General features: G+C 33.1%; 2 protein-coding genes across 15 annotated transcripts in view; both read right to left on the minus strand.

The window, feature by feature from the left end:
* The window catches only part of LOC133328101 (disks large 1 tumor suppressor protein), a 54,007-nt gene that overhangs the window by 25,449 nt on the left and 10,299 nt on the right, over positions 1-18,259 (minus strand). For 7 of the 14 annotated variants that reach the window (XM_061536651.1, XM_061536650.1, XM_061536649.1 and 4 more), the window contains exons 3-4: positions 12,892-13,016; positions 4,632-4,772 (exon numbers count right to left, since the gene is read on the minus strand). In XM_061536651.1, the coding sequence (XP_061392635.1) occupies positions 4,632-4,772; positions 12,892-13,016 (266 nt within the window). Of the gene's footprint in view, positions 1-770; positions 878-4,631; positions 4,773-12,891; positions 13,017-18,259 lie in introns of those variants that run through there. The other 7 variants (XM_061536659.1, XM_061536657.1, XM_061536655.1 and 4 more) reach the window with 2 other exon arrangements.
* On the minus strand, positions 13,236-15,538 carry LOC133328104 (PCI domain-containing protein 2 homolog). The gene is made up of 3 exons (XM_061536660.1): positions 15,309-15,538; positions 14,993-15,233; positions 13,236-13,967 (listed from the first exon to the last, which is right to left on the minus strand). The coding sequence occupies exons 1-3, from the start codon at positions 15,529-15,531 to the stop codon at positions 13,238-13,240; spliced, it is 1,194 nt and encodes a 397-aa protein (XP_061392644.1). The 5' UTR covers positions 15,532-15,538; the 3' UTR covers positions 13,236-13,237.

Raw genomic sequence — 18,259 nt, forward strand, 5'->3', positions numbered from 1 at the left:
CTTTATATTCCGACCAAAGCACTTCCTAAGCATATGCAAATAGATCAACAGAGGGAGGGAGGGAGGAAGGAACAACAGAAGAAACAGCAAACGATAATATGAAAAACAAACAGCTACAACAACATCACAATTACAAAATTACCAGTACTGAAATAAATAGGAAGAAAAAAAGAAAAAGCACCATCATCATCTATAGATTCTAGATGAAAGAATAATAAAAAAAACTTTATAAAGTACGCATCGACACCCAAACGCACATTCTGTTCTATTATTCATAAAAATGCGGTGAGAAGATCTTCCTCCGGAAGCCCCTCAAAAATCACAAATTATTTCAGGGTATTTGTTTGTTTGTTCGCTGGTTGGATAGCTTGCTTGCTTGGATCGATCATACATAAACGATAGCTAGCTATAGCTAGCTGACTGACTGGCTGCCTAGCTTGTTGGTTGGATGGTGGATAGTGAATTTGTGGCTAAGATTCCGCTCGATGGCGTTAAAAATAAATGATGTTATCATCAACAAACAACCGAAGTAAGAAAAAAAGTGGACATATAAAAATAGTATGTGGTCCCTGCCTGTGTGTGCCTGTTTCGTCTTCGCTTTTCTTAGTTTCCCCCAACAACATTTCCTACACCGCCGCCATTGTTATTGTCGCCGTCATCATTGCAATTTTTTATGAATTAAAACAAAAAAACAACAAGATATTAATACACTGTAGCAATATTTGAAAAGATAGATTATTGAATAATACATTAAAAAACAAAATAGTTACCGTATCCAAATTAAAGAGGGAGGATACTTTTTTGATAAAACCACCTCCGCCTCCACCACCATCTTTGCTCTTCTTTTTACGGGTGGTCATATTTCACGGCAAACGAAATTCTTCCAATGGGTTACTCCGTTTCGGTGTGTCACAGCAGTAGCAGCAGGTGTTGTTTCGCACGGTAGTTATATAGCGCGCGTCACAATGGTCCGTCCGTCCGTCGCCTGTCGGTTCACGAAATCCGTACGTATGAATGTATGACGAACAATACTACAAAATTCTTCTTTTCGATAGCAAAAATGGGTGTAATAACAACAACAAAAACACGTTAACCCAGTAGTAGTCGGTAGGTAGGTCGGTCACTCTCTTAATTTTTCTTTTAATTTATTTTATGTTTTTGCTTGTGCTTTTTTCTCCTTTTGGAATTTATTGGCGTTTCTTCTCGAATTCTACTTTTCCACGGAGTAAACAAAATTTTATTATTGCGAGAACGATTTAATCAAATACACTAACAAAACACGAAGAAGACGGCGATATGTCAAATTCCATAAAATAAACACAGCACTGACACATACGCACGCACACAATCATTCGAACGCACGTAAAGGCACTCAATTACTACAGCAACAATGTATCGTCGTCGAGGAGTGCTGGTTGCCGCAACATGTCTAAAATTACTTGTTTAATCATCATCATCGTCGTCATCACGAACATCATCATTATTGTTATATATCGTTCTTCTTCTTCTCCTTTAATAATTCCAACACATATCTATGTGTGTGTGTGCGTGTGTTTGTTTTATCTCTTCATTCACTTGTTGCCAAATAGCTATAGCTTAAAGACTATTTGTACTTGTTGTATTTCTTCTTTTCCACATATTCTTCTATTTCCATAAACTTTATGATTTGTTTACAATATAAACAACACCAAACAATAACAATTTATATTTAAAATATAATTCTTTCGTGGGAACGGCGGCGTATTTTTGTCAATGTTAAACTTTCCCTTCAAAGTAAAAAAGGCACACACAAACACAGTTGAGTTGAGAAAATAAAATGTACGTATGTCGTTTGCCTCGATTGTTGCGTTAATCGAATCGCCCTGTTATCGGAATTCCCTTTTGTGCAGCGATAGCACATAGGAAATACCGATGCGATTAGTCAGAGAGAGAGAGAGAATGTGAGTAGTCGAGTAATCATTTGAATGGCTTGTTTGTGGTTTTAAGAGTTACCATCGTGTATGGTTGTACCAAATAATAGCACATTTAAACATAGAATACGCAAAAATAATTGTTGAAATGTGTAGATGTCCACACATTTCTCTAAGAACAATGTAATGATATATATCAGATTATTCTCATTTTTTGTTATGGGTCAAATTGGGAAAAGCTGATATGTTTGTGCATATCAGCTTTGTTCTCGACCAGTGATGAATTTCAGTATACTTTAATTCATAAAAATTGTAAAGCTCATAAAATAACTGGCCACTTTAAGAATTTGGGGAGATAAGATATCAAAATTAAATAAAAAGGCACACAATTATGTAGTTAAATAATAAACTGTGAATTAATGCAATCGCAGATTTCTTCCCATTATTCGTTGTGTCTTTGACATAGTTCATTGCGTTTTTTGCCATCATTAAAATACAGTAAAAACTCGGTAATCCGGATAATTGATTGCAGACCCCAATCCGGATTACCGAGATTTCCGGATTATCGAGTTTTATTAATTGGTTTAAATTTATATTAATTTGGTGATAATTTAATTATTTTTATGTTTTTATTAAAAATGAAAATTATTCATTTCAAAAATATGAACTTTGAATATAATAGGTACCATTTTCAATTAAATTTGCATCGATTTTTTTTATTAAAATAAAAAGTAACGTATCTTTACAATCCGGATTTTTGAGTCAAATAGGTCAATCAATCCGGATTATAGGATACGCAAGGGGTTGTGAAATGCAGTCCGGATTACCGAATAATCCGGATTGTCGAGGTCCGGATTATCAAGTTTATACTGTATGTTCTTTTATTTGTAATCTGTTGTAGTTGTTGTACCATATTGCGTCAAAAGAGCTTTTTCACATGCCATTTATTTTCTTATAATTGCAAAGCAGTTATACAGCGTATTCTTGATATTTAACATTTGTCTTGTATCAAATAATAATAAAAAGTAATTTTTTTTTAATAAAATCAATAAATAAATAAAATAGTGAAAAATATTACAAAATTAAATTACAATAGGGCAACACACATTGCAGCTTAAATTACAATATGGCAACACGAACCTTTTCTTCAACCTCCATTTTCGAAAATTCGAATACGCATCTCGCATTTTTTGCTTCTCCCTTCATTCAGATTAAGGCGAGAATGTGAAAGCGATATTCTTGCGAATATCAAGAATAAGGCTGAATAACTTTATTTTCAAAAAAGTTACAGATCATTTATTCAGATTGCAATTTCAGTTGCTTTAGTTTTGTCCACCAGTATATGGGATCTCTAACAAATAGCTTAAAATGTATTCCACCTCGTGGTAGATGGTATAAAAAGTGCCGAAACAAAGCAACGATAAGTAAACTTCTTTCTGATGCTATCGATTCAAATGTCGCGTTGCCAAACGTGGCATATTTGTAAAACCACATTCGCATGAGACAATAATTTGTAATTACGAAGTAAATAATGAGGCATACTTTCAGGAGTTTTATTTAATCACACCTACTTTCGAGTTGTTATCAATTCCTAGCCAACATTTATCAATTTCAAAATATGATTAAGTTTTATATATATTTAAAAAACTGAGCTCGGTAGAAAAAAGGACAATAACAAAATTTTAAATACATACAAACCTTTATATTTTACAAGCATAGCAATCAATGCGAAAAAAAACATAACGGAAAAATAAAAAACGGATAAAAATTATAAAAAAACATAACTTTATTTATTAATTTTAAGAACGAAATATGTTCGCCATGCAATGTAATTAAAAAATACAATTAAAAATTATAAAGCATTAGCAAAGTAGCTGTTGTATCATAACCCACAAAAATAAGAATCATTTGTTGTTAATAAAAAAATAAAAATTCTTACTAAAAAGGAACACAGCAATATTAATGTATAAATAATAATATTAGCATTAGTATAAAATATAAAAATTAACATAAAATCGTTTTCAAAACGGAAAATTATTCTTAGTAAACAAAAAATATTTAAAATACACAAATAGGTTTTTGGCAATAATTTGGCATTGGTTGGCTTAAATAAATGTTTGATTATTTCAAAAACAAATGAAATGTACTCAATGGAATTCAATTCGATTTGGCAAAGATAATGAATTTATAACTGAAGACAAAAATTTAACATAAAACTTTTAGCATATTTTTCTTTTTTAAATTATTTAATTCTAATGATTTGGATTTGTTGGCACATCATGTAATTGTTATGTTTTTATTTTTTTGTACATATGTTCAACAAATGTACCCAATAAAAAATAATGTCCAAAATATTTGTAATCCTGCAAACACCTTACAGGCTTTGGAGAAAAATATGTCTTAACAAAATTGGAAATGAAAATGTTAAAATAGAATAACGATTCGAACACACAAACATGTATGTAAGTACAATGACCAACAAAAACTTGGCACAAAACACTATTTATCACTTATATGCTAAATTGGAAAAAATAGACATAACTCACTCCCATGTGTCATTATTGGGGATTCATGTTTGGAGATTCTTCAACTTACTTGGAATATGCTTGCTGGTATAACGATGGCCAATTATTTCTTCTTATGTATGTATGGATGTGTGGTAGGTATATGGCTTACTTACATTTTATAATAACTTGAAAAACATACTTCATATGGACTTACACTATTTATTTCTGTGCTTCCGAGCGGCTGTTGGCGACCATTAGTTTGTAGTTGTTGTTCAGTGTCCGTTAAAACATCTGCTAAATTTTGTTCATTCTTTGTTTGATTTATATCCGTTTCAACAACTTTTACAGTTTGGTTCTGAAAATAAGAAAAATTGAGTGCGAAATTTAGTCAATTGATCAATAATATTTATGTATGCAAATTTAATTTTTTTTAGAAATAAAACCGAATACCTGATATTCAAAAATGTCTAAGAAGTTTTTCTATACCGGAAATTTTTTAGAATATTAGATTAGAAGAGATAAATCAGCAAAGTCACGACATTGTTGATGATAGTTCTTGAGTTAGCAAGCATAAACGGAACAGTCTTGAGTCTAAGAAAATAGGACGACTAAATTAACGTGTAATAATTAATACTTTATTATTCACAAACATAAATTATATATATGAAAGACTCCGTAATATAATTAAATTGTTGACCCTATCTTGCACGATCTTATTTCAAATCAAGTTTTTATGTCGAGAGACAAATTGTTCGCAATATATCTGCATTTAAAGTGAAATGTCAAAAGTCAGAGAAAAAAGGATGGACAAATTCTTCCGCATTTCATTTCAAAATTACTTAGTGACTACAAAAATATTTCTACAAATAAAAATTCTATGCCATATGGCTTACTATAAGGAGACTACGAAACTTAAAGCTATTCTAGTGTCGCATTTAGTATGCTAGGCAATCTATTAAAAAATTCGTGTTTTACACGTCAATTAAATGTATCATGCCGTAAAAAAAAATAAAACATCAGCAGGTCATCATCAGAATTCCTTCATCTCACAACTTAAGCAATGCTGCAGGCGGCAGGTGTTTTCTTCTAAGGATGGCGGGGAGTTCCTCGTTGTACTCCAGAAATTGATCCACTGTCCTATTCTCCACAAGATGGCTCCTTTCCATGAAGTTGAGCGCATTCCTCATCATGCAGACATCGATCCGGTTGAAATCGATGGCATTGTAGATGTTCTGGTTTGGCGGACGTCTTTAGATTTTGTTACTATCTTTTGTTGGCCTCATATTCCCACGCATGCTGCCAATATTCTTCTTTTTCATGCTCTAATTCTTTCCATTTAAACTTTCCATACGTCCAAGCGGCGAAAGAGATGATGATTGGCCAGATTACTTGCTTTTAAATTAGCAAATTTACACGTTCAGCTTTCTTTGCACAGTGCTTTCAAAGTGTCTTTGCAATGATAGTAGCACATCATCAGCATCATCCTTCAGGTGGTCCTGATATGTCATAGATGAACAAGTTGTACAGAACTGGTCCAAGGCACATCAAGTCCTTGAGGCATTTGGAAAAATCTGCTACAAGGGTAGCCGAAATTCCAAGTACATCAAGATATTCCGGGTTGGCGTTCACTCTTAATTAATGTGCGACACTGATGTTTGCAATAAGATCCGATGTATGAAAAAGATTTCTATGTGTCCCGTGCAATAATTATATATACCCTTTAGATGTGTGTATCTCAATATATTTACTTACAAATGGACAATTTGGTGAGGTACAATAGGCACTCGCCGGATCCTGTTTTTGTTTATTTCGTTGTCGGCTTCGATTGCTCATACAAATATTACAATCATTGGCAACAACTCGATTGTTGCCTTCCTCACACAGTTGACTCGATGAAGAGTTAGCTGGCAATTGGCCCGTGCTACTAGCACTGACACTACCACCGCCACCTATCGTTGACGATGAGGACGATGATGATTTTTGTTTTCGCGGACGAGAACGTATCCGAACCGGCGATCGTACATGTAATGTGGAGAAACGACGACGCGATGTACGCACAATAGATATCCAATCGATCATTTTGATTTGTAGCAGTTATTGGTCGGAGGTGTGGGTGGGAGGGCGGTCGGTGTTAATAGATTTCAATACACAAAAGTTCTTTGTTTGCGGCACAATACTGATGTATGTATCATCAATTTTTTTTTATATTTTGTTTTTGATTGTTGTTTTGAGAATTTCTTTTTGTGTTATATATATGTTTTTAATTGTCTCATAAATAGTTTTAACTTTTTTGTGGTTTTCATTAATGTTTTTTTTTGTTGTTGTTGGTGTTGTTGTTTGATTTTGAAATATAAATAACTAAGGTACAATTTGATTCGAATTTATTTAAATTAAAAAAGTACTTAATGTGGTCTAATTTGTATTTGGTACCGGTAGAGCTAGAAATCTTTAAATTTGAATTAAGGTTGAGAAGTATAAAGAGGTGTTTTTGAAAGCGTGTACTGTGTATACAAAAAGTACTAAACTCTACTAAATTTGGTACAATTTAAATTTGGACAAGCGGATGGTGCCGGAATCCTGAAATTTGAAATTAAAAATTGTACTTATGTGTACGAAATTTGGATTTGGAATCCTGAAATTTGGATTTAAACGACATTTACATTAGAACTTTTTACCGGGTTAACCCACTTTATGAGGATTTATATGACATATATACAATGGAATTGACAATTGAAACCCGCTGGGTTAACGAAATCCGGTTAAATGTAAACGTACTGTTAGGGTCGTTCACGTTGGGGCGTAGTAAGTTTTGGAAATTTGTACTAAATGGTACCAAATGTGGATTTGGCTGCACCGATAGAGCTGGAATCTTGAAGTTAGGATCACTGTTGAGGTGTAAGATCGGGATATGTAGGAATTTTTGGAAATTTGTACTAATGTGTACTAAATGGTACCAAATGTGACTTGGGATGAACCGATAGAGCAGGGATCCTTAAATTTCGATTTGTGGGGTGTAGGATTGGGGTACGGGTAGGTATAAGGAAGTTTTGGAAATTCGTACTAATGTGTACTAAATGGTACCAAATGTGGATTTGGGTAAAATTAAACTAAACGATATCAAATTTGAATTTGGGTGAACCGATAGAACTGGAATTTTTAAAATTGGAATTATTATTACTGTTGGAGTGTAGGATTGGGGTAAGTAGGAAGTTATTGAAATTCGTACTAATGTCTTTTAAAGGCACTAAAGCGATTGGGCTGGAATGATGAAATTTGGAAGTATGATTTCTTTTGGATTTATATTAGTGTGTACTATAGGGTACTAAATTAAGTAAAATTAAGATTTGGGTTAACCTATAGAGCTCGAATCATGACATTTGGAATTAATGTTGGCAATAAATACTTCAAGAGTAATCAATGGTACCAAAATTAGTACAGAGCCAGATTTCTGTTGCGTTCAGAATTTGTGTGTAGTGTTGAGATATTGAGGTAGCTTTGGAAATATATGTACTATAAGATAACAAAGGAACTAATTGGTACTAACATTTTAATTATGGTCAATATTGGTGTGTAGGTTGATTAGTTATTCTAACTATGCATTTCTCAGTGAAAACAAAATAATATACGAGGGCAGTTCGGAAAGTTCTTAGCCTAGCACAAAAGCGCCATATAAACCGAAAAATGTTAAATGTTTTGGAAACGTCCATCTCTGTTATGAACACACGAAACATTTTGTTTCGATCTGGCAACTCCTTCAGTTTTTCAGCACTCTCTATACTCGAAGACCTTTGTTTTTTCGATTGAATTTAGATGTTATACTTAGCTAGGATAAATTGGGATGGTCAAGCAAGTTTTTATGAAAAAATATCCATGGATCCTTCATATAGAAACAGGTGTTCAAAAAAGACGCATCCGCAATTGTTTACAATGGAAAAATTCGAAATGCGTACTTTCACTGTAAAAAAATTGCGGATGGGTCTTTTTTGAACACATGTTTCTATATGAAGGATCCATGGATATTTTTTTCATAAAAACTTGCTTGACAATCCCAATTTATCCTAGCTAAGTATAACATCTAAATTCAATCGGAAAAACAAAGGTCTTCGAGTGTAGAGAGTGCTGAAAAACTGACGGTTGTGTATTCTATAACATATATATAACTACTATATATGTAGAAACTCCACTAATTTGACGTATACTATTGAACATAGCCGATTACACAAGGTCATTAAGAGTACAATTAATTTGAAATGAAATATAATTTTAGAAGCAACAAGAAGTTTTTAGAAGTCACAAGAAGAATAAGAAGTGAACTTAAATTATTCGATGTTAATTTGTGAACTATGAAAATAATTACTTTATTTAATAATATGAACCCAACTTGATAATTTAACAATAAAAACAATAATATTAATTAAAACATTAAAGGAAGTGTTTGAATTTGAACTGAAGGTAACCAAACCTATCCAACCATATCCCAAGTTCTGAGTTGACACTGTAGCCGTACCGATTTGTATAGGCATTTTGAAAACTTGTATAACCTGCAAGTTTTGATGTTGTTTTAAAGATTTTAGCTGACATATTTTTGTTCCCAATAACTTTCGCCATTTTATATTTCTGTTTTTTTTTTAATAAACACAAATTATTTTCAATATGCTTTGCAGTGTGTGTAATGTTTAAGTATTGAAAGAAATTAGGCGAATTAGTTCATCACGGAAACATAGGATAGAGATTACTACTAATTTTTAATTTGTTTCCATATAGAAAAAACACGCTGCGTTTTAGACAATTCACAAAAATAAATAAATTCACAACAGATTGCTGTGAATTGCCGTATTATAGTATATTAGAGAGGAGCGAGGGAGGGAAATGATGTTTGTGTCTACTGTATATAATTACTTTTTGAGTCATATTATACGCAAATTCACAAATTGTGTACATTATATTCCATGAAATGTGTTTTTTTTTTTTTTTGTTTTTTAATTGAAACATATTTGGTTGGCATAGGCGACTATCATCTCATCATCATCTTCATCATAATGCTTAATTTTTGTTTTTCTATATATGTATATATTTTTTGTTCAAATTTTATACAGTATTTCGAAACGTTTGTAGGATGACACAGGTGTGTGAGAAAACGGAGGATGACTGCCAGGCAACAGATTTTGGTCGACAGGAAAGCAACAAATATTTTTAATAATCGGTGTAAACAATTTGCTTTAAAACACGGCACAATTTCACATTTGTCTTTCAGCTGCTTGTCTGTCTGTATTCTCTCAAAAACCCGGCATTCGGACGGACAAGAGTCCATAATACCATCATCAGTCGTCGTCCGTTGCGCATTGTACGTTTAAGATTTCTGATTAGGGGGTGGTGGGTGTTGGTTGTTTTTTGGTGTGTGTGTGTGTGTGTGTGTGTGCATGTGCGATGTGATGAGCTATTGAAAAATGTAAAATCGCATGCCAAATAAACACCAACAAACAAAATACATATTTCTTTGTTCCAAATATTTTGTATTAATTGTCAAATATTGTCGTCATTTTTATGATCACTAGACCCCACCACCAAGCGCCAATATTGTTTATGTTGATGGTGGTATTTTTTTTTTGTTTTGGTTTATTGGAGGACACAAATTTCTCCGAATGCCAATCACAAACCACAACAACATATTTCACCACAAATTTCAAATAATTTTTTTTAGACAACCCACCAGAGACGAACGAAAAAAACAAATACCGAGAAATGTAATTTTGAAATTTCTTTCTCCGTTTACTTTTTTAGATTAAAAGAAAAACAAAATTAAGCAAAACGTTTTAAAAAAATCCGCCAAGACGTAGAGACGTATAATATCGGACATATACGGAACACAACAGAAGTTCAACTAAATGGAAATATTGTGTTTTAAAAACATTTTTCCTACTTTGCAAATAAACTGTAGGGGTTTTGGCGGGGTTGAGGGGTCGCGGCCTGTTCTTCTAGTCTGTCTGTTTATATTGTTAATGTCCGTTCGTTTTGCTGTTTGTACGGACGGTCGGTCGGTCGGCTGGTTGGCAGTGTGCCCGTATGTCTGTCCATCCGTCAGACGCTCCACGTTTTAGCTTTCCGCCCGCCTGCTGATTTTTAGTTCGTTCAGCAATATTGTTTTGTTTATACCAAAAAAATAAAATAAAACAATACGAGAACACATTGAAAACTCATGCTAAAGTATGTGGAACAAAGTTGATACATGTCTACGTACATACAAACAAACAAAAATCTTCATTCATATTTAGTATGTGCAAACACTTGTGGAGGTGTAAAGCACGACGACTACGATTGGGGGACAAAAAATGTTCCCGGAATAAAAATAACTAGAATAGAAATAACCAATTTGACTCTCCGACTATTCAATACCACACTTTGGTACGATGATGAAAATGTCCTCTTCCAAATAAAAATTTTACATCACTAGTGTCTTAAGACGAAATCTCAGACAACTTAGTGCGAGTCAGTCCGGAGTAATACATTTCATAGAAAATTTTTTAAAAATTTTAGAAAATTATTGGTATGATCCAGTACTGCAAGTATCTACTTCTTTTTATCGAAGAAAATAGTAAAATGTAGTAGATTATTGCAGTACGGGAACAGACCATATATCAATTTCGAAATTACGAATATTACCAAACCCAATTTGTTGGATTTTTGCAATTGTTTTTCCTAAGGTATGCACTTCGGAGCCAATCCCTAATTTTCTCACAGACTTTTGCTTGTTGTAGGAATCACATCTACCCCCTTTGTCATCACGAGAAGCATCTTAAGGCCAATTCAACTGAATCAAAAAGCATCTTAAGGTCGTTAGGAAGTTCGAGACATATCAACATCCAAAAGCCTCAAGGGAACGTGAGGTAGATCGAATTTATACCTGGCGTGCAGTAGCTACTTCTGTCGGGACATCTATCAAGGCGACGGTATAGGAAACCCAATGTATAGCATGTGGCAAACACTAAATCAAAGTCCATAATTGTATCAGTGGCAATATCAGCCACTCAAGCGGAAGCCGACGACCTAGGTCAAATTCTCCTCAGGATATACTATGGGAAGACGAAAATGTCAAGAATTCACAGCAACATTCAAGTTCTGCACTAAAGACTGCTTCCGGTAGTGGGTAGTAAGTTATCGGTAGTACCAGTTTAGGACATTCCATGCCGAATGATGAATTCTGTATGGTTTCCTTATCCGCTCTATAATTCCTTCCTCCTCTACTGTTTCCTTCTCATTTTTGTTTACTTCACTATCCTTCTCTCTTTACAAGGTATTTTAGGTTATATATCGATCTGTACCGAATTCATTACAATCAGAAGAGGTAATCGCAAAATCTGTCGAGTTGCCTACTTAAATGGCAGAGTAAAACTGGAAGACTCATTTCTTTAACTTTTTTTCATTCATTCGGGTGTTTTGCCAAACTTTAAATCCTAAAGTATACATTCTCACCCAAGTGTATACAAATAAATAAAAATATATATACAAAATAAGAAAAAAAACTTAATGTCTGTCAGTAAATTTGTATTTTATTAGAAGTATTTTTCCCACGAAACACACAAAAATTCACATATATATATATATATATATATATACCTTGAAAAATACATATATACCTATGAATGTCCGAAGAAGAAAATGCATTTAAACGCATAATAGTTGTATATACGCAGCAACAGCATCGTGATATTGCTATTTGTGAACGAGGGTTATTCCATAAAACAAATTTGTTCGTGCAAACGAAACGAAAAAATATATATATATATACGAATACGACACAGAGCGTACTCAGCGCAAGTGACCAGATTGATGAATAATAATTACTACAGGGTATATCTTCTGTGTGTGTGTGTATGTATTATTAAAATATTGACATTAAACAGGAAACAAAGCATTTATTATTTAATGTGTTTTCCTTTTGATTTATTAGAGCATTGTTTGAGATAATCTTCTCTAGAGTATATAAAAATCCAATCAATAGGCAGCAAACAATGAATTTTGGTTTTTATCAATGAATTTTTTGCGATTGAATGGATTCGCCACATACGTACATATATATAAATGATTTTTAGCAAATATATAGTTTATATATTTGTTTCCTTTATGTTTATGTTTTTTTTGTTTAAAAATCATGCTGTCTTTAGTTTCAATAAAAACGGTTTGTTTAAATTCGGCCAAAAATAAATTAATTACCAACGTTAAAATTTGTTTAAATATAAGATTTAATTTTAGATTCCGTACAGTTCGGCTCGTTTATTCCAATGTACCCTATTCGATTGATTCGATAACACCTAAAAAGGTACTGGAATGTGGTCGTAATGACGTAAACCAAGAATCAATCCGTTAAACGCAATTTTGGTTTCTCGTAGAATCGTTATTTTATTATCTAATTTACTTAAAAAACAAATTCAAATACTTTGTTATACAAATACTATGTTATTTGAATTTCTACTTACATCGGCTATTTTAACAGTGTGACCATCTTGTTCCCACTTGCTGGCAATTTGTAAAGTTTCAACTGTCTTCTGTTGTATTGTCTTTGAATCATCCAGCAATGTTAGTTCATAAAATTCTTGGATATCTGAAAAATATAAAAACGGAACAATTAAAATATAATACAATTGTAAATAAAAACAATAAATTCCAAAACTCCTTTGTTTGCTTAAAAAATAATAAAACAAATTTCTTTCGTTGTATTGTTGTCATCATTCTTCTGCTTTATTAATCAATTTTCTTTCCAAATCATCTCATACATATTTATAAATATAGAATCCATTACATTGCTTAACACTACTCTATATCTCAGGAAACCGTATTCAATGGTGGGAAAGGATTTTGCTTCGACACCACCAGCTTGTTATGACTATGTGATATATAACCTTTGATTTTCCCCTCAAATATTAAATTCGCAACAATACAATGCGTCTCATCGATAGTCATATCCGTTTCGCCCACAAACTGTAACGCCGACGCAAAAGCATTCAAATCCAATTGATGTGTCTGCTTGATGAGATAGACTTTTTTGAAGAGATTACGATAGACAATAAATTTAAGTTTCTCAACCAGCAAATAAATGCCACATTTAATAAAGAAAATTTCATGCCTCTGTATAACATCGTCAAATTTACGAACATTGCCCTCTTTGAGGGCTTCTGCCAATTCATGAAATTGCAAAACGTCATAACGTTCTAAGATATGTTTTTTGGGCAAAAAGCCAAGCAACATCTTAACCGGCACTAAATAGATGAGTATAAGCCGTTTGTTGCGAGGAAAATTCTTGGGGCAATGCTTGAAGGCAAATGACAAGAATTCATCGGCGCTCTTGTAGTCCGAATCGAACATGGCTTTGCGTCCAACGAAATATTTGTAAGTGATGCGTTCTGGCAGAGGGAACATATCTTTGAATGCACTCGAATCGATGGCACGTATCAGTGGCTTGCATAAATGTAACTTGTTGATGCGAAAATAAACCTTGAATAGTTGACATACTAAATTTAACATGCCCAAACGTTTTGTTTCGTTGTCCGATGATCTGAAAGTAGAACAAAAAAAAATAATGGATTAAACAATGTAATTGATAGCATATCTATTCAAATAAATATCGGTCGTATTGGTAGGTTGAGGTATGTGTGTCCGTTTTAAAATATGTCTGAAATAAAGTTGTTTGTCCTTGTTTGGTTCATGTCCCAAAAAAGGTTATCATTTGATTGTACCTAATTAAGGGGCGTGCGTGGCATCAGTAGTACAACTACAAACCTTGAGTATTTGGCATTCCGCTTTAACGTTTACAAAATTCACCACTAGTCTTTTTGATTAATGATCCGCCTCTTCGAGAACTCTGCAGCCGTTTTCTGAGGCATGTCACTCGATACATCAACTCTACATTTTCTCAGTCCAGCTTATTACATTATCATCATTAAGGTAGAAAATTTTCCGCGTACTTTATTATTATTGTTGTAGCTGTTGTTGGATGGGATGACCGTTGAAATCCGATTATTAGTTTCATACTTTTTATATCCTTTGTAGTGAATATTAAATTTTCCATTTCATTTGTAACACATAGAAATATTCGTCAGAGTTTCCATGTCCGTCTGTCTGTTCAAATTTCGATAGATCGACTTAAAATGACTTTACGGGAAGCTCTGAGAAGATTTTGAAATGTTTGTCATGGGTAACTTTGGTACTGAGTACATCAGCAATACTTCCTGATATATGTGAAGTGTCAAAAATACTCACACGAGGGGTAAAACGAGATATATCGGGTCCCCGCTTCCACCTTACACTTTGAAACATTTTCCAACGAATTCCACACACATTTGTATCTTGGAAGATAAGGCATAACCTGCAGAGGTACTGCCTTCAAATGATGTGGTCACTTCTAAGGATTTTTGGTATAATTATTTGTTTTGAAATAGTAGTGTTACCACTATGAAACAACCTTTCCAAATATATTTTTGCTATCTAACTCCCATCCATTATTTATATTACGACGATATTATCCCCTTCCGTCTGACCGATATTTCATGTTCATGAAATAATTTTCCACATTTTACTTACCGATTATCCGCTGCACAAACACGAAAACAACTCATCAAACAATCGGCTGCCTTTTCCAAAATCTCTCCCGGTTTCGAACTATTACCCATTTCTTCACAACGCTGGGCCAATATTCGCAAATCCAAACAGGCTGTATACATAACGGGCAAACACCAATTTTCCTCTTTTAATTGTTGTAGCATCTTCACCACTGATTGGATACACTGCGATTGGTATTTATAGGCCTGCATGAAATCTCTGGCTGTCAAGAAGGGAACAAATAAAACAAATCGTAAACAACACAGATAAATCTCCCAAAACAATTGTTCATACTTACGTTCCAAACCCAAATAATATAAAACTTTCAGGTGAGCACACAATATCTCATCGATTGGTGATTCCAACAGTCGGCCCACAGCATTTTCCGGTGATTCCACATACAAATTACGATTCATTATGTGTTTGTCTTTGAGGGAAATGTATGAGGCCAAGGTGTCACCATCACCGTTTGTCCATGCCCGGTGGACACTGCTCAGATAGTTATTTAATGTTCCAAACATTTTGTTATTGGTTCTTGTTTTGTCAATTTTATTGTTCACTCAGTATTATTTGGCAAATATTTTTTTATTAATCATTAAAAATTGCCGGCTTTTGGCATAAAATAATAAATGTTTTCGCAAAGAAACACCAAACCCGGAGAAAAACACACCAACAAAAGTAAAACGATAATTCAGTTATCGACTATGAGAGAAACAGTGTTGCCAACCGTAACAGCTGTTGTTTTCTCAATGAATGACAATACCATAGTAATTCTTAAGGTAGCTTTATACTTGATGGTACACGTTTATGCTTAACAAAACAATAAATACCAGAATTTGTATTTTTATTCATAAACCACAAATAAAATTATTTGTATCTGTTGTATTTATATTACAAAAACATAATTCATTTTCAATTACTGTCTTATTCTGTTAGAATAGCAATAAAATTTAATTACTATCAATGTTCTTAAAATTTTGAAAATATTCGACCTTTTTAACTAATATTATTAAAATCGTAAATTAAAACTTATATAATTAATAAAGAACAATTCGAGGACAATTTTTCATTTTTATTTTATTCATAATACAAAAGTCTCCTGGGCCTATTTACTGTATTAAGCATTATTAAAAACCTGATAGTCTAAAATACATTTTTTATTTACAACATTGGTTCCCCAGCCTAATTTACTTTTACTGTACGAAGATAATAAAACACAAATGAACTAATTCTCCTAAAAATTTGAATAAAGTTTAAGTTTTAAACTTCACAACACGAACAACATACGATTTTTCATAAAAGGAGCAATGAATTAAAAGTATATTAATCTGTTGGTTTCTGCTAGAATGTAAAAAGGAAACAACGTTCGTAACGACCTATGTATTCCAGTTTTAATAATTCTTTAGAAATTAAAAGTATTCCGAAAATCGACATATTTACGAAACGAAGTGCCTAAAAAGCTAACAACAAACTCTGATATATGCTCACGAACTCTTACGTTATAAACAAATCTAGCAATCATATTTAAAATGTGCTGTAATTTATGAAAATTATATTCCGAAGTTCCAGATATAACTTCCAATGCATATAACACATGTGGCATCATCAGTGAACGGGCAATTTTCGCCCTAACATGTAAAGGTAGTTAAATACTGGTGGAATACAATTTACGTAACACTGAATAAATTTTACTGTCAAAATGGGATCCAAAATTTAATTTGTTATCCAAGATAACACCTAAACACTTGTGTTTCTCAACAACGTCGACCCTTGAATTACCTATAAATATCCCAAGATCTTGAACATGAGAACCGGACATTATAATTTTTGTTTTCAGTGGGTTTATTTGTAAATAGTTGGCGTTGGTCCATCTCAGTAAATTCTCCAAACAAAAATTCATTGCCTCTTTTAAATAATCAATGGAATTTTTTCAGATTTGAATAAAAGCATAACGTCATCAGCAAATATAAATAATGAGCATACATCAAGGTTAATATATTCTGGCAAATCATTTAGGTTTAGAATAAACAGCAAGGGGCCCAAGAACGAACCTTGAGGTACCCCTGAAGAAAGAGAAGCACTCCTAGATTTAACACCACCCATCTCAACATATTGTGATCTACCGCTAACATACGACATTATCATTTTGCAGGCTGAAAAGGAAAAATTTAATTTATTTTTAAGTTTACATATAAGCGTACTGTAGGAAATCGAATTAAAAGCCTTGGACATATGCAATGAAATAAGAGAGCAAATTTTCTTATTATTAAGATCACTCCGGACAGATTCGGTTAGGTGTAACATCAGAGAAGTTGTGCTCCGGCCACGTCGAAATGCATGCTGTCCATCAAAAATCTCAGAATTAGTGTGCGATAGAATTTGGTCTTTTAATATATGTTCACAAATTTTCGACAATGCAGGGAGTATTGAGTTTGGTCGTAAGTCCTCAGGACCCCGGATTATAGCAGTTTTAGGAATTGGTACGAGCCATTTTCCATAATAGTGGAAAATTTGTGGTAGTTAAAATTGTATTTATTAACTCCAAAATCAAATAAGATATATGAGGCAAAATTAATTTCAAAAATTCAATAGATATTCTATCTACACCAACCGACTTGGATTTAACTTTGTCAATAGCAACTTCAATATCATACATTGTAACACACGAGAAAGAAAATGAATTGTTTGTATCAAGAAAAGGTTCAATGTCAACACTATCATGTCCATCCGACGTCACACTAGAAGCAATGAAATCATTAACAGATTAAGCATCAAAACCATAACCCCAGTACAACCATGTCTTTTAAGTATACCCCAGAAACTCTTAGGATCAAGGTTACGAAATAGCTTTGTGTAATAATTATACCGTTCAGTGCGCATAACTTTCTTTGCCCTATTTCGATACTTGCAATAAACTCTCCACCTTAACGGACATCTGTTTTCTAGATATGCCCTGTAAGAAAAATCCCTTAAAGACTTAGCATTTGCGACATTTCTGGCATTAATCCAATTATCAGCTTGTAATGTAAGATATCTCTTTACAACTGGATCATTGGAGTAAAGGTTTTGAAATAGATTGTTAATAATTTGGCACTTATCATCAGAATTATTGGCTTGATAATAATGCGTATGATCAAAATATGATAAACACTCGAAGATGCCATTCCAATTAATATTTTTAAAATCATGATATTCAATTCTATCATCCACGGCATTCATACTAAAATCAAAACATGCAAATATAAGTGC

This window comes from Musca vetustissima, unplaced genomic scaffold, assembly GCF_032173495.1.
Source record: "Musca vetustissima isolate MV318-11 ecotype Yass unplaced genomic scaffold, APGP_CSIRO_Mvet_v1 utg4359, whole genome shotgun sequence".
NCBI classification, from domain to species: Eukaryota; Metazoa; Arthropoda; class Insecta; order Diptera; family Muscidae; genus Musca; species Musca vetustissima.

Bases quoted from the DNA above. Each gene is read 5' to 3' on its own strand.
- LOC133328104 (XM_061536660.1), bottom strand. From the start codon at position 15,531: ATGTTTGGAACATTAAATAACTATCTGAGCAGTGTCCACCGGGCATGG. The intron at 15,234-15,308 runs GTAAGTATGAAC...CCTTCTTGACAG, and splicing joins ATATTATTTGGGTTTGGAAC to CCAGAGATTTCATGCAGGCC. The intron at 13,968-14,992 runs GTAAGTAAAATG...TTCTACTTTCAG, and splicing joins GTTTGTGCAGCGGATAATCG to ATCATCGGACAACGAAACAA.